This window comes from Nycticebus coucang, chromosome 6 (genome assembly GCF_027406575.1).
Source record: "Nycticebus coucang isolate mNycCou1 chromosome 6, mNycCou1.pri, whole genome shotgun sequence".
Taxonomy (NCBI): Eukaryota; Metazoa; Chordata; class Mammalia; order Primates; family Lorisidae; genus Nycticebus; species Nycticebus coucang.
In genome coordinates, this window is record NC_069785.1 from 50,724,113 (window position 1) to 50,751,504 (window position 27,392).

A 27,392-nucleotide genomic window follows, 5' to 3' on the forward strand; every position below is an offset into this window, starting at 1 on the left:
CATGAACTAGGCTTCCAGGTAACATTTTCAAGCCCAAAGATGATGAATGGCAGAGCCCTTATGATTGGTCCACTGAAACCTTAGGGGACCCAATCCTACCCAGCCCAGACACCCTGGGGAACACTCTGAGCTTTCTCAGAAGCTGCCATATACCTGTAGCAGCCTCCAGGAACAATGATTTACTCAAATGGTAAAATGATTCAGACGAAAGGCTGGTCAGAATTTTCAAAATCAAAATTAGAAGCCCAGTCTTAAGGGAAAACAAAAGGATCCACTAGAATGTATTCTCATTTGACTCTGGTTGGTAAGGATGGTATGGAAGGCCTGGGAAGAAATCACTGGAGAAAGCTATTTCATTCAGTGGTCAGAGCTAAAAACACTGGAGTCTCTCTCACCTTCACAGGCTTTAACATTCATGTGTCTTGGTCTCTGAACTAACTTGTTTCTTCAAACACTTGAGGTTATCCACTACCATCCATTCATAGGCATGGACAAATATGTAGCTAGTCTCACTTAGGTGGCTGATCAAGGGTGTGTGTTTGTGTAATAATATCCACACATCTGTAAGTTTCTATACATTTATATGGATGAATTAGCAGGTCTTGCTTTTAGCTGAAATATAATTTTAGCTAAACCACTTCATAAAGTAGATCATATTTTCCATGGGGGAAAAAAATGCTATAATTGGGAGCTTCATTCCTGACCAAGGACTCCTCAGCAAATGAAATATAAATACTGTCAACAGCTTGTCACAGAACAAAAACTGTGACCATTGTGTAAACCTCTATAAATATCTGACACAAAAACAATGCCCTGATCCCTACAAAAGGGGGCGTAAGTATATGCAGTACTTACACATGAGCCTCAAGGTTTCTAGAAATATCCAACCATCATGTAAAAATACAGCCCAACGAACTATGTTCTAAATTTAACACATTGCTGTAATGGCATTAAAGATTTGACTTACAATTTTGCAAACATTAAATTTTAATGAAGCATTTTGGTTTTTTTTTTAGTATTTTTTTTAGTATTGCTTTGTTTTAATGAAGCATTTTAGTTTCTTTTTTCAGTATCTTTTTTTAGTATCGTTTTTGTAAAGTGTCCAAAGAAATTGACAATTTTTTCATTTCTTTTTGAGGTGAATATCTATTTATTACTGAATCTACTACCTTCATTTTATAAGCCTCCTTTCCCCTCCAGATTCCATCTTCTTCCTCCACATCCTCATCCTCTTCCCCTTCTTCCTAGCCACTCCTCCTTCCAACTCGTGAGTACCACAGAACTACCATATTGCCGCCACACACCACTGTCCTGGTCCAAGGATTAGGCCCTTACCGCCGTATTTCCTGGGAATTTAATATTTTGAAACTGAGAGACCCAGAGATGTCATCCCTCTGCTGAGGCCTCGGGAGCCCTGGCCCCTGTCCCCTGTTGGCTCGATTAGCCATTGCCCCCTCCATTCCATGAGCTGCCTCACGATCCTTTCAAGAAATTTCCCTTTTTGTTTAAGCTAGGAAGTCATTTTACTTTAAGCTAGGAAGTCATTTTGTATTTTAAGTACAAAATGTTACTTAAAGCCCAGAAGGTTCTTAATAAATATACCCATGGCAAGTATATGCACTTAACATTATTCCTTCCACCTTAAAGCTCAGACCAAAGTCTGAGATTTAATGACCTAGAAAATGTGCATAATAATGTTACATAATATGTATGAATTACGAATACATATTCAATGTAATATAATAATGAATATGTTACCAATCAGTATGTACCATACATTCCCATTTTAGGTTTTACATCTGATAAGAAAAGCCACACATCAAACTTTTACTATTGGTTATCACCAATGATTTGTCTGTTTTTTTTTTTCCTTTCTTTTATCCTACTTACCAATTTCCATAATAAGCCAGACTTACTTTTTATATTCAGAAAAAAAGGGGAAAAAATTTAAGAATTAGATGTTGCCCAGAGTATTGACATCATTAGCAATGATGATGATCATGGTAATTTGGTGATTTTTAAAGACTACTCAGGCCTGCTTTTATTCCCTTAATTGTATCCCGTATTAGACCATTTACAGCTGCAAAAGCAGTTTGTTAGTTTGGAACCAAAGCAGCATCCCTAGGAAACGTTAAGTGCCACAGGAAAAGGATTTGGAGTGAGAGTATCTGGATTTGAGCACTAGCAAAAGAGCTGTGTGGTCTTAGGATGGTCATTTGCCTTCTCCGGGCATCAATTTTCCCTGTTTTGAAAAGGGTAACAAGAGAACCTGAAGGCAAAAGCTCTGTACAGTGCTAACAAATACTGGCTGCTAGGAGCTCCTTTTCCGTCTTGTTCCACCACTCCTCTAAGAAATTACAAGAGGCCACTACTAAATTCTCTTTGCCATGGGACCTGCTAGAAACTCAAGCCCTAAAGCCTCAGTTATCCTCCACTTACTGGCTTTCTACCCTTTTTTTTACAAAATAAAGTTAATTTATATAATGTTGAATATTCTGTACTTCTGAAATATACTCATGTAATAACATACTTTAAAAAAATGTAACAAAAAAATGTAACAAATATACACACTGTAAAATTTACCATTTTAACCATTTTTAATGTTCTTTTCAGTAGCATTAAGCATACTGACATTGTTATACAACTACCACCATCACCCATCTCCGGGATTTTTTTATCCTTTTCAACTGAAGCTCCAGAAGCATTAAACAATAATTCCCCCACTCTGCCCTCCCATCTCCTGGCAACTACCATTCTACCTTCTGTCTTTGAGTTTACTACTGTAGGTCTCCCCTATAAGTGGAATCATACAGTATGACTGTATATCTTCTTCAGAGAAGCATCTATTCAAGTCCTTTGCTGATTTTTAAAATAGGGTCCTTTGTTGTTGAGTTGTAAGGATGCTTTGTATATTCTGGATGTTCACCCCTTATAAAATACTCCATTTTCAAATATTTTTTCCCATTCTGTGGGTTGACTTAGCAGCGAAACTTCTTGACCTCACACTTGTTAAACAAAATAGCAGCTGTTCATCTGCTGTGTGAAAGGCATTGTACTAATGACTGAGCAAAACAGGCAACTGACTTTCATGCCCTCTCTCATTGCATTTGAGTCTGCCATGCTATCAGAACCCTTCCCAATTGATTGTAAACAGATTTTTTTTTTAATTACTAGATCTTTGAAGACTTCCAAAAGGAATTTAGTTGACTATCTGAATTATCCCAAATGTCTGAGAAGTGAGATCTTAGTCTCAAATGGGTTGTGAAGAACTGGGGAGTGGTGAGACACGAGACCAGAAGTGGTCAACTGTCCACACACTCACACACATAGAACAGCAAGCATCCAGCCAGGGGTTCTGGACATCTGCACACGTGTGAAGGAAACATCTCCACCTACACCAGGGCTTGCCTAAGAGAGATCAATGTTACGTCTTATTGTACCAGCTGATAAATGTCATGAACCTTGACCCTGGGACACCAGACCTTTACTGGGGTTAATATCCCTTCCTGACCAACAAACAGTAAAACCTGTTTTAACCAACTGCGTACATTCCATCTTAGCTACAGTGCTAGTTCTCAATGCTTAGCACAATCACCATGAACTAGAACTGAAAAGCCCCTAATTTTTTTCTCCTTAGCACTCTTTCCAGTAAACTTCACTGGGGAGGGTTCTCCCACCTAGCAAATTAATAGATTTGACCTTTATCCCCCTCTCTGGGGTCTTTATTTTACATGCCAAGAAGCTACATTCCTACTCCTGATTCTGTGGTCTCATTCCCAAGTCAACACAGAATCCATACAACATACGCTGTTCAACGACTTCAAGTTTTAGTGGAGACACACACACTTCCCATGTGTAGCCGTAACCAATCCGGTCCCTGCAATCCTCAGGAAATTTAGATAAATGCAAGTCTGTTTTCAAACAAGCACATCTTAATTTGGCTACCTAATATACATATATCTGACCTCTACATAAAATGTTCTCCTACTGGTCACATTTCTTCGAAACCACATGCATAGGTCTTTATATAAACGTTCAGCAGCATCTTGGATCTGCTTTGCAACTGACGGTTGCTCACACACACCCAAAAGAAATAAGCATTTGTTGCTAAAGAACTTCCTGTAATGTCTTATTGAAGGCAAAGAATCAAAATGTCTAAGATAGTGAATTAAATTTGCAGAATCACTGCTCAAGAGCAATAACATTACAAACAGGAAATTAGTCCAATTACAATATCCTCTGAATTATGATCTCTGCTTCTTTGTTGTTTTACTTTGTAACAAACCAACCAATACCCTGCTTACTGTCTATAGCAACAGCTAAAAAAAAAAAAAAAAAAAAAAAAGCAGCACTACTCAGGGGTTCCCCACCCCACCCCTAATGGCATGGCATAGATAAAGCACAGTGTGTAGCTAGAGATCAGCTAGAGAAAACCAATGGACAGCACCTGTCACCCATTCTTTAATAGCTCTCCATTTTCTTTCATAGACCCTCCAAAATGGAAATCACACCAAGGAGCCAAACTTAGTCCAAGCTGCTGCTTCCCAGCTGAGCCCTGAGTCGGGCATGGGCAGCTCCTGTGCTGCCTGCCTCACTGTTAGCCTAGTGGATTTTGTTACCACTTATGAATTATGAAGGTAAGGCACCAAATACTGTGATAGAAGAGTGTCCTCCTAAGACAATGAGCTGGTGGTCCCTCCTGCCAACAGTGTGCCCTGCCCCTTGGGGCAAATGATGTACTGTGGCAATAAACTAAATGTCCTCTCTACGATTTCCTTGGGGATCAAAATACAAAGTTTTGTTCTTCAGGGTCGAAGGCCAAGCCCTGTCCCACCAGCCCCACGTGTGGGTTTACCCTGATGTGCCTATTCCTCCTTCTGTGTCAGAGCAGGTTCCTCGCTAGACACCAAGGAGGAGGCATCCTTGGGGGGAGAGGGAAGATTTAGAATGATGTGGATGGTACTCACCAGAGGGAAGCTGGGTTTTGGATTTTAGCAACCAGACTTGTGTGTGTGTTTATGTGTTTGCATCCCCCCACCGCCACCCCAAATTAGGTCAGGGTCTTTTATTTTCTTTAACTTTGTTTTTAAAACCACAAGAAGATTTTTATGAGAAAGAACATCTGCATCATTCTTAGTGTGAGTTTCTCTTTCCCCCTTCTCTTATGTCCTTTTGATACTGTTCCAGACACTTTGAAGACAACTGTGGCAATGAGCCTTTGTTTCCTAATGATCTTGTTTCTCTTTCCTGTTGGGAAAAACCTCCTCCTTTGCCCTTTTGCATGAATAGTCCCTTACTAAAAATTGAGATCTGGTCCAGAATCAGTCAAGGGGATGAATGCCTGAGTGAGAATTAGCGGAGAAACAACAGTAAAAGCCACTCAAGGGGCTCCCCCAGGGACTAAGTCAAGGTGGAGAAGTGTGATGAGAGCTATGAGAGGGATGCAGTCCAAGCGACTGCTGAGAAAGTAAACGGCCTCTTGCCTTTTTCTTTCTTCCTGCTCTTATTTGAGCACTTTCTGTGTTCTCAGTCTGTGGATTCAGCCCCTAAACAGTTGGCAGAAAGGTCTCTCACAAAGACAAGAATTCTACTTTATCTTTCTACCGTTTCAAAATGTTGACCCCACTGGTGTATATTAATCATAATACTTCCTTTATTACCAGGAATTTTATGTTGTCATGTCCCTATTATTTGGAACATAGAAATGGTGAGATGTTTACCATGGATGGGACATTAGCCTCTGATTGCTGCGTATGCGTAGCAGCAATTAGTTATGTTAATTTGTCTGCATCCACACTTGTGTGATCTTACGTGCGCTGGTACATGTCTGGAGATAGCTGTGATCACACAAAATAAAGTTCTTCCTTTTTGAATCCTAATTTGTCCACTGAAACTTCTTTCTTGAATTAAAAAGGACCATGAGCTAAATGAAGAAACTTTACGAATACATGAAATTTTAAAATAGAAAAAATTGAAAACCGATTCATGATAATATTCAGGACAATTGGTAATAAAACAACTTGAATAACAGCGATTGAACATCAAAAATACAGAGAAGCTGAAGGAAGAAAGGAGAGAGAGAAAAAGGGAAAACTGAAAGAGAAGTAAGAAGAATAAAAATTTGGGTGAGCCCATAGCTTAGTGGGTAGGGCGCCGGCCACATACACCGAGGCTGTCAGGTTTGAACCCAGTCAGCTAAAACAATAATGACAACTGCAAAAAAAAGAAAAAAAAAAAAAAGAAATAGCCGAGTGTTGTGGCGGGCACCTATAGTCCCAGCTACTTAGGAGGCTGAGGCAAGAGAATCGCTTAAGCCCAAGAGTTTGAGGTTGCTCTGAGCTGTGAAGCCAGGGCACTCTACCGTGCTTCTTTTGAGACTCTGTCTCAAAATAAATAAATAAATAAATAAATAAAGAGTAAAAATTTGGGAAGCAGGGTGGGAAATAGGCTGGAGGGAAAGTGAGCCACGTACTTATCCTGGTCATACAACAACAATGTAATCATCTCTGGGGCAGTAACACTCACTTCGCTTTGAGATACACACTTTATTGAAAGTGCCCATCCAATATCAAGGTCAAAGGAGGGCCTAAAGTTCCCATACTCAAACAAAATACTCCATCTAGTTATGAAAACAGATGTGGAGAAAGGAGCTCTTGTGTTTTAACACCCAAACTTATATCTACTTGTAGACTCTCCCACAGGACCTAAAGTTTCAAAGAAGATTTTAAGGATCACCCTTTGTTTTTATGTGAGGTCCTAGGGAAAAATATGAAAATAATTTTGTTGCATACCAAATTTTATTTCAAATGCCAGCAAGGAGTTCACTACTTAAAGGAACCCAAAGGTGAATTCTGCAATGATAATTTTTCTGGGTTCAGTAAATTTAGATTTTGCTAATTCCTTAAGGTAAGAGATAACCTATTTTATATCTTTTCTCTTGTATCTAACATTTTGGTAGTTTTTCTCCTCCTCCTTTCAGGTAGAGGGGTCCCAGGTCTGCTGCTACATGCAACGAGTTCCAAGACACAGCATTTCAAACTCTACAAGCCCCAGGGAAATGGTTCAGGAAGTTAGGAAGGGTGGCCTAGAGCATGTAATTCTGAAGCAAGGAGACTGATATTTGCCCTTGACATATGGAAGTCAACTCCGCTGTTTTCAAGCCCTGCCATGGACAAGGTCCTCAGACCACTAGTCTCTGGAGTCTTTTGACTTCAGGTAGGGCAGTGGAAATTCCTTTGTCCTGTACCACCCATTCCAGGCACTTGGCTTATCAGCCCTCTTTCTCCCATCTGTATGAAGCCTGCTCAGGATTGAAGGAAGGGTTTTCTCCAGATTAAGAATCATCAACATAAAAGAAAGCCCGAACTATGTCCAAAGTGGGCTCATAGGGTAGGAAGTAATCTAGAAACCATGTCTCCTGAAGGATAATTGAAGGGGCTGAGAATGTAAAAGAGTAGACTTAAGGTGGAAAAGAAATCTTGTAGCCTCCTCCAAATACTAGAAGTGTAGGCAGGCGAAGCTGTGCATTTATTCAATAAATATCCACTGAGTCTCTGCCATTGGCCAGCAACTGAGGTAGGTATTGAGAGTATTTCATTTCTTTGACTCCAGAGGGAACACCAAGGGTGAAGAGAAGTTTGGAAAGACAGATTTGAATGCATCATCAGCCAAAGAGTCCAAATCCACATTTCCTCAAGTACATTCCATGGAACCCTAGGAATACATGGGATAGTCATTTATATTGTATGAAAAAAGAATTCTGGACACATTTTTTGGACGCATTTTCTAGGCCTAGAATTCCATGCGATGAGCATTAGGAAAAGTTGTTTACTCTTCACAATGAGAAAATTCACCTTCAGAACAGGGGTCTACAACCATGGGTCCAGATAGGCACTGGGGCTTGCACCTGAGACACATTTGGCACCACATACAACAGAGGCCTCCATCTTCATTCTAAACTGCTTGTGTCAATCCAGTCCTCCCACCTCAATCTCCCTCACCTCAAAATTTCTCCAGTTACCAGTATCAGCACTCTCTTGTTCTTCTTTCTATCCTCACTGTGAATTTGACTTTAATGAACCGTACCCTGTGTTTCTGCTCCTAACTTGAGCTCTGCATAATAAGGATTCTGGTTTCTTCCCCTAAGTTTATGGGAGCCACCCTGGGGAAGGCTCCTCCGGTTCAATTCTTCCATCCAGTTCACTGTACGTAGAGGAAAGAGACCCAGACAAGGAATAGGTAGGTTCTCATGTCAAGGATGGTACAAATGGGGAGAGCTTGGGCTTTCCCATGTCAAAAGTTCTTGCCTGGTCTTGTTTTTGACTATCTCCTTGACAGGTCTGAGATTCTGCAATGTCATATTTCCAGGCATAATTTTAAATACTTTTGGTATCTGGGAAGCAGATATTTGGGTAGACTGTATCATCTTCTTAGTCCTCATATGAAACACAGATGCTCTGCCACATAATTGGGAAATCCTTCACATGCTAGATAAAAGCTACTCATCCAAGGTCAATGGGCTATGTCCTACCTCCTAGCCATATGAATAAAAAACCCATAATAACTTTGAAGACTTACACGAAATTCCTGTAAAAGAAAAGATTGTGACTTTAAACTATAGTCCTCAAAGCCCCTTCCATTTGGGGGGCTCTTACCTTGTAACTTGGGTTCTCATTCCAAAATCCAGTGACCTCATTGATTGCAGCACTTCAATACAGCCCATGTACTAGAATAAGAAAAAAAAAAAGAACAAGTAGGAAAAACATACCACGAATCCATCTCTTCGCTTCATAGCGACTTTCTGGGAAGCACCTTAAATCAGCTCCTGACATTAAGTTATATTTGCACACTCTGCCTGCCATTGACATTTCTTTGATTCAGTTATAAGACATCAGCTAAGTCCAAGCTATAATATCAAGATTGCAGGTAACAAAGATGCATGTGGATTCAGTGGTGTTTAAGAACACGGGTTCTGGGGCCAGACCACGTGAATTTGCATCCTGGCTCTGCTGCTTCTTGGTTACAGAGCCTCAGCAAGTTATTCAGCTTTTCTGCATCACAGTTTTGTCTTTGGTAAAGTGGGGATACAGTTAGAATCATTATAAGAGCTAAATTATTTCATACATATAAAGCTTTTAGAATCATGCTTGGTAGATACAAATGCCCAAATATTAGAGGAAACACAAATAAACATGGGATAAATAACACAGGAATGTCAGATCTTCTATGGAGATACAACAAGCATACAAATGCACCTGATACAGAACTGGGTAATAGAAGATCTCAGAATCTTTTGCAGGATGATTTAAATATTAAGGGGATTCAAGAAAAGAAAAAAGTCATGTGCCACAGCAGTAATCAGTAAGATGAGCTTGAACATGGACTACTGGAAAAGGAGTCATGGCTGGTAAAGCTAAAAGACAGTTTATATTTCATGTGGCAGCAGTGAGGAGCCATGTCAGAATGCTAGCAGGAGGGCGCTGTGACCAGATCAGTGCTCGAGGAGGCTGTAAGTCAGAAGCACCATGAAGATGAGTTAATAGTGAGGAATAAGTTAGGATGATCCCGTCGAGAGGGAAGTAATGTCAACCCACACTGAGGAGGGATGGTGGCAATAGGAAGGAAGGGACAGATTCAAGTGACATCACGGAAATAGATATTACAGGATTCGGCAGTTGATTTGACATAGAGAATAAGAGAGAGGGATGAGTCAGGGATGACTCACTCAGACGTTTCCAGCCAGGGTAGCAGAGGGAACAGTGATGCCATCCAGAGAAACAGGAAAGCCAGGAGAGGGACAATAATGAATCGATTTGGGACCCGTTGACTGCAAGACACTGGTGGGGTATCCAGGAAATAACAAGCTGACAGCTAAAAATTGGATTCTGGGATCCTAGAGAGGAGCTAAGCCTAGGAAACAGACTCAGTAGTCTCTGTGTGGCTTTGGTAGGTGAGGCTGTGGGAGTAAATTCTCCTAGCAGAGCCTTAGCTGACTAGGGGAGCGTTTCTCTGAGCATTGCTTTAAAATTGTTACTAGAGCCCAGTGGTCTGATTGAAAGTGATCTGTCCGCTCCTTGGAAATGATATGCTTCCTGTTTAGCTTTCCTCTGGAAGTCTTCCAGCCTCTCTCTGCTGGCAAATGGCAAAAGCCCTGTGGAAAGATAGTAGGGGCTGGGGTGGGGGCGCCTCCCAAACACTTCTGGTGGTACTTCTGAGAAGATTGTGCAGCATCCTAAGCAGAGAGGTGTTGCCTGGAGCCTGGTGTTGGGAGAGCACAGCTGGCTGGGACAACAGCTCGGTCATTTCCAGCCAGATTCCCATTAGTCACACTCAGCCACACTCCTTGTGGGGTCTCTAGTACTGATACAAGAAACTAGTACTGATACAAGAAACATTTTGGGTACGTTTTCCTGTCCCAATCGCTCTTAACGTCCTATAGTTTGGCTACTACAGGGAAGTAAGTGATGTCCAGAGATTTCTCTTCAATAAACCATATTGGAAATGGAAGCTAGATTTAAGGGATATGTTAGAAAGCCCATCTCAGAGCACAGTGCAGTGGCTCATGCCTATAATCCTAGCACTCTGCACTCTGGGAGGCGGAGGTGGATGGATTGCTTGAGCTCACAGATTCAAGAGCAGCCTGAGCTAGAGCAAGAGCCCATCTCTAAAAATAGCCGGGTGTTATGGCAGGTGCCTGTAGTCCCATATACTTGGGCAGCTGAGGCAAGAGAATCCCTTGAGCCCAAGAGTTTGAGGTTGCTGTGAGCTGTAATACCACAGCACTCTACCGAGGGTGACAAAATGAGACTCTGTCTCAAAGAAAAAGAAAGAAGGAAGGAAAAAAGGGAAAACAGGAAAAAAGGAAGGAAGGGAGTGAGGGAAAGGAAAGAAGGAAGGAAAAAGGTCCATCTCAGAATTTTCACGCAAGGAGATTCCACGGGTCCAAGATGTCCATCTGGGTGGAGAGAGAAGTCCATTTGCATGTCCCCACTGGTGCTCCAGCCTCTCCTGCAGCTGGTGCTGCACCTTCCCCACTAGTTCCTGCACCCGGCCCTAGTTTGCGAGCAGGTATGGCCACACTTCTGGTCCCCCCAGGAAGCCTTGTTGTGCAGAGATGGGTGCCATCTTTCCCTCAGCTGTAAATCACTGATTTATGACAAGGGAACACCAACTAGTCCTTCAGTGCACACTTTCCTTAAAGGTCACCAAGCACCTACAATTTTTTCATACCTTGCCACAGTGACTTTTCACAAGTATGTATCAGATCATGCTACTCCATGGCTTAAAGCCTCTGGCATCTATTGTCAAAACAAATGTGCTACTATAAACCCTAGATGCTGTGTTTTCCAGCCCCTGATTGCCCCTGGGACCTATCGTGTCACCTCCCTTGCACTGTGCTGCCACTGGGCCTCCTTCCTCTTCCTCAGATACACGCAGCCCTCTTCAGACAGGCACTTCTTGCCCGAGGCTCCCTCTACCTGCTCTGCAGCACAACTCCTTTGCCCCAGAGGCCCCTCCTGCCACCCTTCAGCACAGCCACTACTTGTCACCTTCAGTCACTGAAAGGTTACGGGGCTCACTTGTTAATTTGTTTGCCTGTTTTTATTCCCTGTAAGTGCTGTAAGAATAAAGACCACAATCTCCACCACATTCCCTGGAGCAGGGCCAGGGACCTGGTGGGCACCCAGTAAACACTGGTGGAGGGACCTGGTGGGCACCCAGTAAACACTGGTGGAGAGAATGAATAAAGCATCTAGTGTTCAACTCCACTGAACCTTCCAACGAGCAGAGCGAGGGAGATGGATGGGGGAATTGAAGGAGGTGAAGGCACAGCCAGCTGAACAGCCTGGGGACAAATGAGGGGTACAGGAGCCCTGAGGACTCAGGACTCGGCACTGCAGGCCAGATCAAAGCCTTGGGAAGGCTTCTAGATTGCTCGGCAGTTTACTTAATCTCTGTAATTTTTGTTATTTCCCAGTTTAGAGATTGGTGGCAAAGGACCTCGATAGGGGGCTGTTTTAGTGAGGTGAGAAGTTGGAGAGGAAGTGCCTTGCTTCTCAGGCAGTCTGTGAGATGGGGATGGGGACAGCCCTGAGTAACGGAGTTGATGGTGGGAACTTTAAAAGGAGAATAGGCTAGGCCGGGTGTGGTGGCTCACACCTGTAATTCCAGCACTCGTGAGGCTGAGGCGGGTGGATTGCCTGAGTTTATAGGTTCAAGACTAGCCTGAGCCAGAATGAGACTCCGTCTCTAAAAATAGCCAGGCGCCGGTAGTCCCAGCTACTTGGGAGGCTGAGGCAAGAGGATTACTTGAGCCCAAGAGTTCGAGGTTGCTATGAACTATGATGCCACAGCGCTCTACCGAGGGTGACAAAGTAAGACTCTGTCTCCAAAAAAAAAAAGGGAAAAAGGAGAGTAGGCTGCATGTCTGAACAGGAGAGCAATAGAGAGACACCTGAGCCAGCTGGGGCACAGATGCTCCAGGACTAATCAGGTGCAAGACCTCTGGTGAGGGAGAATGTCAAAGTGGGAGCTATTCTCAGTCCCATTAAATGAATTACCAATGGGAGGATTTGGGTTATCAGTGATAAGAGGGATGTTTAGTGTCTTACGGTGAGAAGGAGAGAGAGAGAGAGGGAAGGATTCCTCCAAGGTTTTGTTCTTAACCTCACTTCACGGGAATAACCACCTTCTCTGCTGCCTTCCAGGGTGGCCCCCACCTTGCTTTGGGCTTCTCTCCTTTCATGTAAACCTCTGTTTTGTTTTATACATTTACAGCAATGACACAGATGACACTTCTGCCAGCCTCACAACGATACAAAAGAAGCATCTGAGGAAATATGAGTCGTGGCCTGAGATGATGGGCAGTGAGTACAACTCCCCTTCCACCCTGGGCTCTGCTGAGGATAGCCACAACTGATTTTTGCTGGTTACCCCACAGCCAGGAATGAAGCTTCTCACTGACCCACATAATCCACTCCCCTTGGAAACCTTTGCTTTGAGGAAGCAGGGAGGGGACAGTGTAGCAAGATAATCTGCCCACTTCTTTGTTGAGATGTTTGATGACTGCCTAGGCAGATGATGGCTGAATACCAAGGCCTGAGGGAGAAATGTAGTTTGTTAAGTATAAACTGGGGATGACAATACCTCATGTTCACTTAACAAACACAAATCTGCAGACGACATAGTCTCAAGAAAATCAGCCCCATAAAGACAGGACAACCTTGGAGAGAGATGACTTCTCTCACAGGGTCACTATTGACTCCACTTAATAGAGGAGATTAAAGCCTATTAAACGTCTGGGCCTGGCTTAGTTTCACTTATTCACTGACACTGGAGCAAGGTTTATTCTAGAGTCCGCAGTCCCATGCTAGAACCCTGTGTAACAGAAAAGGCAACGAGGTTCTCCCACACACCCTTCCTTTGGTCTACCCAGGCAGGTGGTGACAGCAGATGTGAATCTAAGCTGCTCTGATGACTGCAGGAGGTGGCATATGAGACAGAAGACAGTCCCTAATTCCCAACTGTGTGGCGAGCAGGGGACACTGAAGCTCTTTATTTAGAGGTACACGGGGCTGGTGGGGCTGGTGGGAAAGTGGCAAGCTCAGCAGCGTTCAGACAACCTTCCCATTCAGCAGGAGAAAGTTCACCTAACTCCTGCTCCCTCCTCCTCCGTGCCCCCAGGCAGTCATAATATTTCTGTACTGTCTGAGCTTCACCCACTTAATCCCAGGCAGAGCAAACAGCCTCTTCATGGTGATGTGTGTCTTGGCCTTTGCGTTCCAGAGAAGAAATCACTGGGGGTTTCAAAGAAAAGCTGTGATAGCTAGCTTAAGGGAACATCTCATCCCAACTCTCTTAAGGAATGATGACTTTAAGCACATTACCTAAAGAAAAAAATAGATCTATTCTTATATCCTCAGAAAGACTGTCCATAGGACCACTGCTAATGGTGGTTGCCTTCGGAAATGGGAGCAGCAGCTTTTTACTTTACCTTTTAGACTGTCTGTGTTTTAAAATATAAGTGTATAGTAATATTTCAGAGTTTAAACATTAAATAAGCACAACTAACTTACCACTTGACTTCTAGGAACCACACTTTGTTAATCAGGGGTAAATGCACTTTTATCAAAGGCTTCCTTAGAATGCTCTTGGCTCTGTGCTAGGAGTAGGGGAGACTATCGCTCAAGATAAGTTTAAGGCATACGACCTCCACTTGATACATTTATAATAGAAAGAGTGAAAAAACAGGGAAGAACTATTAAACGTGGAAGAACAGTATATAATCAGTATATAAACAGTCAGCAGTATATAATCAGATTATGAGAGTCTCACCTTCATGCAGAAAATGTTCAATAATTTCAAGGCCACTGACATGGCAAGAAGACACTGCAGGATCTTTCTGCCTCCTTTAACTAATGTTCAGTCTTCCCAGTTCGCTCCAGGGAGTGGTTTTTATTCTCCTGATCACTTGTCCGGGACATCTGCATGGCTGGCCTCCACCCAACCCTTTTCTTTTCCTCTGAACCTAAATGTTTCCTTGGAACATTTTCTCCCCTCCTCTTTCTCTTCCACCTATTCCTTCTCAGTCTCCTTTGCTGATTCCTTATTTTTTTCCCCATCTTTTCTTAAACCATGGCTTCTTCTCTTCTCAGCCTATGTCACTGTCTCTCAGTCCTGACTGTACATTAGAATCACTAGGGGAGCTTCAAAAATAGTCTGATTCCCGGGTTCTGCTCTTCTGGCACGGATACTCCTCCACCTTCGGGCCCCTGTCTTGACGGTACACGCATTTCCAACCCAAGCTCTGTCCTACCTCCAGATCAGCATAAGCACACGAATATTCTACTTGCATCTCAAATTTAATACATCCAAAGTATTTCTTTATTTACATTTCTTGTGTCAACCAATAGCATCACTATCTACCTAGTGACATAAACCAGAAAACTCAATTCCTCCCTTTCTTTCAAATCCTTCTCATCCAGCTGGAAGCCAAGCCCCATGCTTCCAGTCTCCACACCATTCTCACAACTTCCCTGGTTTCTTCTCTCAGTGCTTCATCCTGGCCCACCATGGACTGTCCCAGCTTAGGCACATACTGCCTCTCAGTTGTAATACAGGGGTCTCACATCACATGCATGTTCAATGTACGTGAGTTTAACTGTATTCATTTTGGCAGGTGAAAAGCAAGAGTTCAGTCCCTTCGTTCATCCCTTCAGTCTTTCCATCCTACTTCCCAAACTAGACTTTGACCTCAGCTTCCCAGAGAAAGGGAATCTCCCTGTAAATGGAAACAGGAATATAAGACAAATTCTGACCCTCGGTGGTCCAGATGCATGAGTGTTGGAGATTTCAAGGCTTGCCAGGGTATTTTTTATTTTACCTGAGTTTCACTATAGCACTGACTTAAAAATATAACCCTCACAAAGATGGGTGTCCCTGGTATCCCACTCTTCAGATCTGTCTTTCCCGGTGCAGCCAGCCTGGGATTGCTCCAGCCTCTAATCCCCACATTCACGTGTAAAACACTTACAGGTTGTCCTTAAAGGACAGCTTCTCAAACTTTAGAGAACTTCAGAATCACCAGGGAAACTTAAATAGCAGATTTTTAGAAGCACATTCCTGGGCTCTGAAAGCTTCTTCTCCAGCAAGTCTGCAAAACTGCGTTTTAACAGACAGTTGGGTCATTCTGCAAAAGCTGGTCAAAGAATCCCATTTTAGAGAAAACACCAAAAGTTCCTCAGGAAAAGATCCAGCCTTCTGAGCATGGTGAACAGGGCCTCTGATTATCAGTGCCCTGGTGAACTCTTTACACTTTCACCCCTCTCTTACCCTCTCCTCTTACACGCTTGTCATTTGTCTGAACTTACCAAGTTGTTTCAAGATTCAGAACAACCCCTTCTTCAGCTCTTTCCTCTTGAAATGTCCTTTTTATCTAAGTCCATCTGTCTAACTAAGGCCTACTCGTCCTTCACAACGAAATGTAAAGTCACTTCTATGAAAACTCTTCTCCCCTTTCCCTTTCTTACCTGCAGTCTTGACCACTCCCTTCTCTGTGTCTTATTCTACACACTGTATGAACTTCCAGCCACTCCTTTATACTTGCCCACATGGCACTTCTTGGTCAATATGTCTGCATCTCTTTCACTGTAGGAATGGTGTCTGTTTCTTCTTTGCATCCCATGTATAAAGCCTGGTTCAACAGTATTCTTGAGATAAGCAAGTAAGATAGGGCCTGAGGTAACTTTTGAGAAAGGATAGAAGGTGTATATTTTTAAAAAATCATATTTTAACATGAGTTAGGTAATTTTATTATTTTTTGAGACAGAAGCTTACTCTGTCACCTGGGATATAGTGCAGTAGTGTCATCATAGCTCACTGTGACCTCCAACTCCTGGGCTCAAGCCATTCTCCTGACTCAGCCTCCCAATTAGCTGGGATGACAGGTGTGCACAACCACACCTAAATAGTTTTTTCTATTTTTAGTAGAGATGGCGTCTCATTCTTGCTCAGGCTGGTCTTGAACTCCAGATCTAAAGCAATCCTCCCCTGCTAGGATTACAAATGTGAGCCACTGCACCTAGCCAAGTTAGGTAATATTAACCCCTTTCCCATTGAATCTCATCTAGCTTAGATTTCCCAAAAGAATAATCATAAAGGTCAAAATCAATGCTTAATAATAAAGATATTAATGAGTGAAGTAAGCCAAATATAAGAAAGTAGCCAGACTAGGGCACATTTGGAGATATATGGCTACACAAAGGACGACCAAACTACTCACTCTGGTCCCTTGTGCCATTTGGGAAATCAGATCCTAGGATTTTTCAAAAGAAGTCAGAAATCAGACTGTATTTGTAAATTTCCTTAATTTTAAACCCAAAAGTCACAATGAGCAATCCAAAATGAAATTAAGAAAATAATTTTGCTTACAGTAGAATCAAAAAGAATGAAATAATTTATAAATAATTTGACAAATGCAAAACATACACTTTGAAGACTCCAAAATATTTTTGAAAGAAATTCAAGAAAAGCTAAATAAACAGAGAGACATACATGATCATAGAACCAAAGACTTACCATTGTTAAGGTAGTAATACTCCCCAAATTGATGTACAGATTCAACACAACTCCTACCAAAAATCCAGATGGCTTCTTTGCAGAAATTGACAAACTGATCCTAAAACTTACGTGGATATTCAAGGGACCCAGAATAGACAAAACAATCTTGAAAAAGAACGAACTTAGAGAACTATCATGTCCCAGTTTCAAAACTGGTCTGCCCAGCCATGTAGTCAAGACAGTGTAATACTAGCATATTACGGAATAGAATGGAGACACCAAAAATAAACCCTCACATTTACTGTCAATTGATTTTTGACAATGATGCCAAAACAATTCAATGGGGTAATGATAATCTTTTCAACAAAGGGTTTTAGGGCAACTGGTATTTGCATATAAAAGAATAAATTTGGACCTCTACCTTATACCGTATGCAAAAATAAACTCACTCAAAATGGATGCAAGACTTTAAATATAAGAGCTAAAATTTTAAAACTCTTTTAAAAAGAAAAACAGGCATTGGGGTGGGGAACCTGCAGCCTCACAGTCACATGTGGCCTTTCAGATCCCGAAGTATCAGTCCTTGACCAAATCCAAACTTCACAGAACAAATCCCTTCATTAAAAGGATTTGTTCAGTAAAATTTGGATTCATTCATAAGACCACACTCAAAGATCCAGGCGACCTTATAACCCAACAATAAAAAGACAAATAAGCTAATTTTAAAATGGGCAAAATAAGTTATACAAATGGCCAATAAGCACATGAAAAAGGAAGTCTCAAAATACCACATGTTGAATGATTGCATTTATGTGAAATGTCCAAAACATTTAAATCTGTAGAGCTAGTAAGCAGGGCTGGAGTGGTTGGGGGAATGAGATATGACTACTAAATGGTACAGGGTTTCTTTGGGGGTTGATGAATAGTATGTTTTAAAATTGGTGATGATTGCACAACTTTGTGAATATATTAAAAATGATTGAATTATATACTTTAAATGGGTAAATTTATGGCATGTAAGTTGCAGATCATAAAGCAATTACCAAGAAATAATAACAACAAAAAGTGGTCAAACAAGCCAGGTCTGTAATGTATGACCCTTGATGTAAACTATTCAGGAAATACGTATGAGTGGATAAATAATGAATAAATGAGTGCAGCATCAGAAATTATTGCAGTTGTTTGAAATCTTCCCCAGGCTTGAGTCAGAGTTCATTGCTCTTCCTCTGGGCTCCCAGAGCTTCTTGGTCACACCCCAGCTTGTGCTCACCCAGTGGTGCTGCAATTTATCTATGTCAATGTCTATGCCCCTTGCTGGACTATGGGCTTCTCAAGGACAAGGAGTGAGTCTTAGTCATCATTATTCTAGCACCTCTTACAGTGCAATAAATGATTTATTCGAATGAACTTGCCAAGAAATGATGTTCAGGAAGTCTCAAAATAACCTGCATCCTAACTGGACCATCTGTAATGTGTTCCTTCTTAAAGGAACCATTAAAATATATCACCAGTTAAAATAATTCTGAAGTTAAGCTGGTCAAAGCCCTCCTTGTACAAGATTTGAGTTGGAGAGCAAATCATGTGAGAGGGGAATGGAAAATCCTTCCCCCTTTTATGCAATACCAATCAAATGAAAACCTGGACAGACAGGTGGTGGGGGTGGGGAAATATCTTCTTCTGGAATGGGGACAAGTGTAGAGGGAGATTGTTGAGACAGCCAGAGAGGGGGGTTGCCTGGAACACACCATTAAAGAAGAGGCACGAGTGGTCTTGGCAAACACTGACTTTTTCAAAGTGATCTTATAGTACCTTTGAAACTCCCAGCCAAGAGCACAAAGCTGTCAACACTTACCCTTTCTTTACCATTCTCTGACCTCCTATATTTGCTTTTCTGCAATAAGATTTTCAGCTTATTATGTATTTGTTTATTTGTTGTTTCAAATATTATGTATTTGTTTGTTTGTTGTTTCCCCTACCACAAGGGTAGCAGCAAAGAACAGGAACTATACTATGTGTATTCTTACACCCAGACTACTGCCTGGCATGTTGCAGCCCCTCAGAATACATTTTGATTGATTAAATTAAACACATTTTAAAAAATCCAAACATTGGAGATCCAAGATGGAGTCCGCAAGAGGCTGATGAAGGAGCTTGAAGAAATCCGCAAATGTGGAATGAAAAACTTCCTGTAACATCCAGGTTGATGAAGCTAATTTATTGACTTGGGCAAGGGTTTATCATTCCTGACAGCCCTCCATATGATAAGGGGGTCTTCAGAATCGAAATCAACTTTCCGGCAGAGTACCCATTCAAGCCACTGAAGATCACCTTTAAAACAAAGATTTATCACCCGAACATCAATGAAAATGGGCAGGTCTGTCTGCCAGTCATTAGGGCTGAAAACTGGAAGCCAGCAACCAAAACCAACCAAGTAATCCAGTCCCTCATAGCACTGTTGAACGACCCCCAGCCTGAGCACCCACTGTGGGCTGACCTCGCTGAAGAATACTCTAAGGACTGTAAAAAATTCTGTAAGAATGCTGAAGAGTTTACAAAGAAATATGAGGAAAAAGCAACCTGTGGACTAAAATCTGCCACGATTGATTCCAGCAAGTGTTAGCAGAGACCCTGAGCCGTTCATTCAGATACCCCACAAAGCAGGACTCTCTGGAAAACTGACACAAGCCACCGCCTGGCGTTCGCTTGTGGCAGTTACTAACTTTCTACAGTTTTCTTAATCAAAAGTGGTCTAGGTAACCTATAAAGAAAGGATTAAAAATTTAAGATGTTCTAAAAAAAAATAAAAAATCTGAACATTGACCCTACTGAAAGCTCCTCCTCTGCTCCAGATTTAAAATCATGAAAACCTGGATTTGTTCATTCAGTCGCAACTGGGAGCTTGACAATGAGGAAATTTCAACCATGTGAGTCCTAGTGTTTACAAAAATAGACTCTTCAAAAAGTAAGTTGTGTGTTCTGCTTGTCCTTCCCAAAGGAAGATCTCTCTTTCCAAGGCTCCTGTCCAAGCCAAGAGGCAGGGCTGAAGAGTGAGCAAACCCCCTCCTTCCATGCCCTCTCCCTGCTAAGTGATTCCCCACAATATCCACCCACTAAGATTCCATTCCTGGTCCCCTTAAACCAGGCTAATAACATCTTCAGTGTAATCTCCCTGTGAACTTTAGAATTAAATGAGTTTTAAGTTGATTCCAAAGAAAACGTTGTCTTTGACAGTGGGCAACCCAGGATCCTGCAAATAGAGTGTCTCGAATGCCAGATACACAATGAAGATATTGGTGTGGTGGCACTTTGGTGACGCACTAATATACTGGGAAATGGGCTGCTTACAATTGTCTAAAGAAACATTTCAATTCATCTGAAAATAATCACTAGTCATCTGTGGGCAAGGAAAATATGACAACTATCCACACCCCGGGAGGCAGCTATGTAGTGTCTCATTCCAACAGTCCTACTCCCATTGAAAATCCCTTATACATGGGGATTGTTTTGAACTGGGAGAGGTTTCATCTCTGTCTACAGACCTGAGCACAAAGTCACCCAGCTTGAAGTCATCCCATGACAAATATCACATGGCAGCATTTGGAGGGCTGTGGCTTCTCTTACGAAGGACTTTGCATCCATGTGTTTGAACCAGAGTGGCCCTTTCTGGCACTGGACAAAGTCATCCCACGTGATCATGTGCTTTTGCATGGATAGAGATGTTATATACTCTGTCTAGTTTCACAAATGTCATCTCATTTTATCCTCACAACGAAACTGTGATGGGATCTGATAGGTGGATGATCCCCTTTTACAGAAGGACAAACTGATTCTCAGAGAGGCTCTGTGCTCTGCTCAAGAGCCAGAGGGCTGATTAATGGAGAAGGAACCAAATTGGTTGTTTAAAGCGGCTCTGTTTTATGTTACCTCTCTGACCTGAAAAATTTACCACCTAGGGAAGACTCCAATCCCTGCTTCTATTAAAAAAAAAAAATACAAGATGGTACACAATGAAATTGGGCATGAATTTCACAAAGTCAAAGGTGTTTTATCCTATCCATGAGGCATCTGATGATTGCACTTCTCCCAGGGAACCTGGGTCAGGTAGGGAAAGTCTCCCTGTGATGCTTACTTTCCTATAATACCATAATGGGTAATAGTCTAGGACGATACTTGAAATGAAAATGTATTTAGGAAACTGAAAACTTCTGGATTAAATGTACTACATTGTGTCTCTCCTCCAGCCACCCGTCTGAATACACACATACACACACAGCTCAATCCTGAAGAGAAAGAGGAGTGGTAAGGCCAGACATCCTCTGTTGGTAGCAAATGTTTTTATATTCTCTAATAACTTACAGTGACTTGAAGGAAGATTGCTGTCTCCACCACCTAAGACAGTGAGTGTTGTGCTCATTTTCACCCCATGCCAATCACTCTTTGTATCTTGGAAAACAGGAATGGCATTGTTCAAAGGTGAATTCTCCTTGACCAAAATATCCTCAATGTGCTCTTTGTAGAAACTCCTTGGGGCCTTGTATCTTATATTCTATTTTAATGTTGTTATTAAAATTCAGAAGTTGCAACCAATAGTTTTAACCCAAGTGCTCTGTGGGAAACAGCAAATGTTGCCACCCAAGCTCCTAAGAGATTTTTATCACTATGTAGGCCTCGTCTTAGGAGATCAGGAATGCTATTCTCTGTGGTTCTTGGAGAAAGTCTCTAACCTGGTAGGACTGGTTCCCCACAATGAAGGAATTGAAATACTGGTTTGCAAAAGCTAGCCTTGCTTGGGGTAAGTTGCTTTGGTAATAGCAATTGACTGCTTTCTCCTGATGGACACAGGGAAATCCCAAGTCGTGTTGAAGCCTTAATACATTCAGAAGAGAAGAAGCCTTAACAGTGCTACCTATAGGAAAAACAACCGAATAATTGATCCCAGCAGCAGTTTAACCAGACAGAGACCTCTGGTTAAAAGGGCAAGCTTTTTCTTATTCCCTGGAAGTCCCTCATCCCTCTGAACACTATATTCCTCTATTTTCATTTACCTACTTCTCCCATTCCTTTCTGTGGCAGCCATTAGCACCATTCCACAAATATTTCCAGCTTTTAACCTACCCAGCACTTAGTGCAAATCTCCTACCCCTTTGAATTTGGGTGTGGCTCCCGATTTGGCCAGTGACATCACTGTGAGAGTGAATTTGTCATGTCTCCTTTCTCTTATAATTGGGGAAGCGCAGACATGGAGCCAACCTCAACCCAGGTGGCTGAGTGAGAATGCCAGAGAGCAGAATTCCCCCAGCCAATGTGCTATGGGCCAGGGCACGAGCAACGCGTAAACCTTTTTTGCCTAAGCCACCAGAGTGCTAGAATTACTCATTAACACAGAATGACCTGTCCTGTCCTGATGGGGACAGTGACCCTGAGAGAGGAGAAGAAATAGTGTAGGCTCTGACAGACAGGCCTGGGTTTGAATCTCAGCTTTGCATGTTAGCTGTGAAACTTTCAGAAATAACATTAATTTCCGAAGCCTCCATCTCCTCATCTATAAAACAGGGACAATAATTGATCTGTTTCATATGGTCATGGTGAGGGTCCAATAAGGTGATGCATGTGTGGTGCTCAGCACAGTGGCTGGCAGGTGGAAGGAACTCAGTGCTACACTGGGGTGACCATGCTGCTCTTCCTGGTTGCCTTCAGCTCCACCTGCCTTAGTTTGGGTGGCTACTAAATAAACTCAACGATTGTGAAGGGACCTCGATTAAGGTTGCTCTTTATGGGAGTGTGGTGAACACAGATACACAGGGTGATAGTATCAGAGGGGAAGTAAGGGTGAAAGGCATGAAAGGCAAGCAATGAGAGGGTGGAGGAGGGATGTGCAGGCATGTGCAAGAGGTAAAGGTAAGAATAAGGAGTGTTCAGAAAACACCAAGTACTTCCATGTGATTAACATCCCAAGGGATGGCTGGGCCCAGCGACAGGGGCTACATTACATTAATTATCCAATGCACTCTCCACCCACACAATTCATTGAGCTCTTGGAGGGCAGAAGCTGCTTCCTATTTATCTATCTCCAGCACAGGCTGTGGTGCATAGTAGGATGTCAATAAATGTTTGTTTAATGTCTGAGGATTATAACCAAACTTCAGGCCACCCTAATTTAAGTGTGACACCAATTTCTCCTCATTCTTCCGTAGGTTTCCGAACTACACTTCCACTCAGCCCACTTCTCAGACCCAAATAAATAAAAGCTAAAAATATAGCCCAGGTCATGAATCATAAATGAGATGTAAAAGCAGTGACTCACAGAAGTTAATCTGCTTCCCAGGAGAGTCTTGCTGAAATGTCCTTTGCTCTGAAAGGTTAGGCAAAAAGCCAGCACCACTGCTGCACAGATATAGCTACTGCAATTCCCAGGTCTGCCACTGGGACCTCATCTGGAATGCCAAGGCCCCCAGGCAGCCCTTCTGCATCCCATTGTGGGGCAGCAGAGGGATGTGCCCAGACACAGATGCTAAAAATGACACTCAAGAAAGTAGCATAGGGTCCTGTCCGTTGTCTCAAGGGCCCAATGTGTCCACCATCTTGTTGGCTATGGCCTTAATATGGTCAGTGCTATAACTAAGCAATGCCTTTGAGGTATGGTTTAGTAAATGGCCTACCAATTATATTTTATATTCTTGTCTAATTAAGTTGGCAACATAATCTAACCTATTAGTGACAGTGGGTGGTCTCTCCGGCCACACTGTAACACACTAAAAATGAAACATCTTCAGATTTTTATGACTTTATCTCTCAATTCCAAGCACCTCAAAAAAAATTAAACAATTATACCCTATACTCCAAAATCACACAAATCTGACTCAGCCTTGAATACCCAGGACCTAGAGTTTTGACTGAATTAAATATTCATTGGAGGCAAACACAATGCCTCATGCCTATAATCCTAGCACAATGGGAGGTGAAGGCAGGTAGATTGCTTGAGCGCAGGAGTTTGAGGCCAGCCTTAGCAAGAGTGAGACCCCATCTGTACTAAAAATAGGAAAAAAAAAAAAAACCTAGCTGAGTGTGGTGGTACTATGTGGGGGGCTGAGGCAAGAGGACTGCTTGAGCTCAAGAGTTTGAGGTTACTGTGAGCTATGATGGTGCTACGGCATTCTACCCAGGAGAACAGACTAAGACTCTGTCTCAAATAAATAAATAAATACTAATTGGAGGAACTCTGTGCATTCACAAATGAGAACATTTGCACGAACTACCATAAAGTAGGTGAACAGCAGCTCCATCAAATGCTCTTTTCTGTTCCCTTTCCCCATCCAGCAGCATCTACACTCATCCCCTTTTAAAGACTCAAATACCTTATAATTTTGCTCCTTCCCCCTGCTTATCTTATTAAATCCTGCTGTCAGCAAATAACCTGCAGCTCAATTAAGAACTATGGGTACCACTTAATTGTTAGGAAAAGACCAATTGGAAAAGGCCAAAATATGTCATCAGTTGCCATGCTTAGTCAAACTTGATGCCCCCAGCAGAAGCATCAGTATCACAGTGTTTTCAATCTTCTCAGGCCTCTAGGACTTCACCACATCCTGTGAGTGGTCATGTTTGGGTCCATGGTGGCCAAAGCACCTCACTGACATCCCCCTCCCTCCAAGTCCCAGGGCTGAAGTCAGACATGAATGCCAGTGTTCCCCTGTGCTGACACCATGATGAGATTAGCCATGGTAAGAAGCTGCCCCATGGTGCTGTACTACTTTTCAGCTTTTACAATTTCTCTGAAAACCCAGCAGTCAACAATATGCCCTTGCAGAATTGTAGCCCAGATGTGAATCATCTCTCATTATACTTCTTTGTACATGAAACACAAGAGTTTTCCGTAACTCAAGTCGGTGAATTCTGACTCCTGATAATGCGACTAAAAGAATACTAGAGCTTGAAGGGACCTTAGATCTTATTCATATTCCAACTCTTCTACTTTTCATAGAAAAAAAAATTAGTTTATCTGATGTCACTCAGCATTTAGAAGGCAGGCAGAAAAGAGTCCACTGAAGACACAAAACAAAAGTCAGGAACAAACCAGGAGAACTAGACGCAAACACGCATCCAGCTCTTCATGGAGGAAGAGATTGTTAAGTGAATTCAGGGCAGGGAAGAGAGACAATTGGCTAAGGGGCTGGAAAATGCCCACGAGAGTCTGTGAAGCTAGTGAATGATGCCCCATGATTATATCAATGTACACAGCTATGATTCAATAAAAAAGAAAATGCCCACGAGAATCTGGTAACTATTGGCTTCACCCTTGGCTTTTGTGTAGCAATCTCAGTAGAGTAGAAAAACTGGAAGCCAGACAGCATGCAATTTAGAATTGAATACAGAAGTGAGGAAGCAAACCACTGAACATAATGGTTTTGATTTGGTTTTGTTGTCAGAAATTTATGTTTTAACAAAAGAGGAAAGATAAGCTAAGCGGAGGAGGTTATTTTTAAGAATGGGACAGATTTTAGCATGTTCATGTGATAGAAAGGGTAACAGTAGCAGGAGAGCGGAGAGATAATGGTGAGATTACGGTGCCTGGGAAGGCAAGAATGGAGATTATCCGTGAAAATGTGTAATGCTTGATTCAAATAAGATATTTTAAAATGACTCAGATTCTCCCAAGCACCCAAGTCAAGCAACTTCCATAGGTAGAAGACATATTTTCTCTCTTCAGATGTCTGAATACCTTTGGAGAAATCTCAAATATTCTTATAAATGATCAGGAGCAAGCCTAAGTTTGTATGAGTGGAAATGTTCCAATGGTAGACAACAACACATTTTTTAAGACTTATAAAATATTTGTTTTGGAAGAGACTATTTGCCCCAATTCCCTTATTTTCAAAGCACTATGTGACTTGAACAAGGTCATCCAGCATGACAAAACTTAAAGCCAGCACATAAATGTTCTAAGCTGTTTACTCTAACATAGACATCAAATTCCCATCAAATTGTAACACAGACTTGTGAATCAAACACAAATAATGCCCTTGTATTACTTGAATTGATGCCTTTAGAATGCAACTTAAATGGGACCTTAGATTGAGTGTGTTTATTTTACAGTTTGTATTCCTTAAAAAAAAAACCCTCAGCATTTTTAGCTGAAGAGAAAGGGTGTTTTCCTTTAAAGTCCAGTAGCATGAGTCGATTATCAATCAATTATTATTATTAATTATTGGTTATTATTAACCAATTATTATTACTTTAAGTAATGACTTCCTAGAAGGAGACACCATTCAACAGAGTCATCAAAAAGACAGGAATACTGAAGTACGATTCTAGGGGCAGGGAGAGGGTGGTTGGTTACAGCTCATGAGACGTCTAGTTCAGGGTTGAGGTTCTCAGGGATGTCAAGCAGCTTCTCTCCCTCTCTAGTTACAGACTATACTCCAAACCTCTATCCGCGCCTGAATAGCCCTGATCAATGGCATTCATGAGCACACCAACAGGAACCAAGAGGAGTAGGTAATACCAAAGGGCTCTAAGCCAGCCATTCCTATAATACCCAAGAGGGTGTGTTTATAGCATCACTCTCTCTAACATTCTTCTGAAATCCCATATTCTCCAGAAAGTCCTCTGATCCTGCCCCTGAAGAACTGAGATGAACAATTCAACCACTACCAAAAATCATAGTTTTCAACAATATTTGTGTGTGTGAGTGAAGAGCATCCCAAATCCACTTCCTTAGCAAATATTCAGTATGTAATACGATACTATTAATTATAGTTCTCAGGTTGCACATTTGAACTCTAGACCTGTTCATCCCACGTAACTGCAAGTTTGTACTCTTTGCCCTATACTTTCCCATTTCCTTTCTCTCCTGCCCCTGGTAACCACTGTTCTACTCTCTGCTTCTCCACATTGACATCATTAGAGTCCACATATAAGTGAGTATTTTTTTTCTATGCCTGGCTTATTTCACTTACCATAAATGTCTTCTAGGCTCCTCCATGCTGTCACAAATGGCAGGACCCTCTTTTTTTTAAGGCTGAATAATAAATATTATGCTGGCATATATACCACAATTTCTTTATCCATCCTTCCATCAGTGGACACTTGGTTATTTCCATATCTTGGCTATTGTGAATAATGCTGCAATGAACATGGAAATGCAGATATCTCTACAAGGTGCTGATTTCATTTTCTTTGGGTGTATACTCAGTGAAAGGACTGTTGGGTTATATGGCAGTTCTATTTTTAATTTTGTTAGATACCTCCATTATGTTCTCCATAATAGTTTTGCCAATTTACACTCCCCACATTGTGTAAGAGTTCCTTTTTCTTCACACCCTCACCAATACTTG

At 41.9% G+C, this 27,392-nt stretch overlaps 1 protein-coding gene and 1 pseudogene across 1 annotated transcript in view; one reads left to right on the forward strand and one right to left on the reverse strand.

Moving 5' to 3' along the window:
- Nucleotides 1-27,392, reverse strand: part of SHC4 (SHC adaptor protein 4) — a 118,631-nt gene that overhangs the window by 74,571 nt on the left and 16,668 nt on the right. Inside the window, exon 2 of the mRNA XM_053594039.1 lies at nt 8,655-8,725. Within this exon, the coding sequence (XP_053450014.1) occupies nt 8,655-8,725 (71 nt within the window). The remainder of the gene's footprint in view (nt 1-8,654; nt 8,726-27,392) is intronic.
- LOC128587671 (ubiquitin-conjugating enzyme E2 L3-like) lies at nt 19,197-19,678 on the forward strand (annotated as a pseudogene).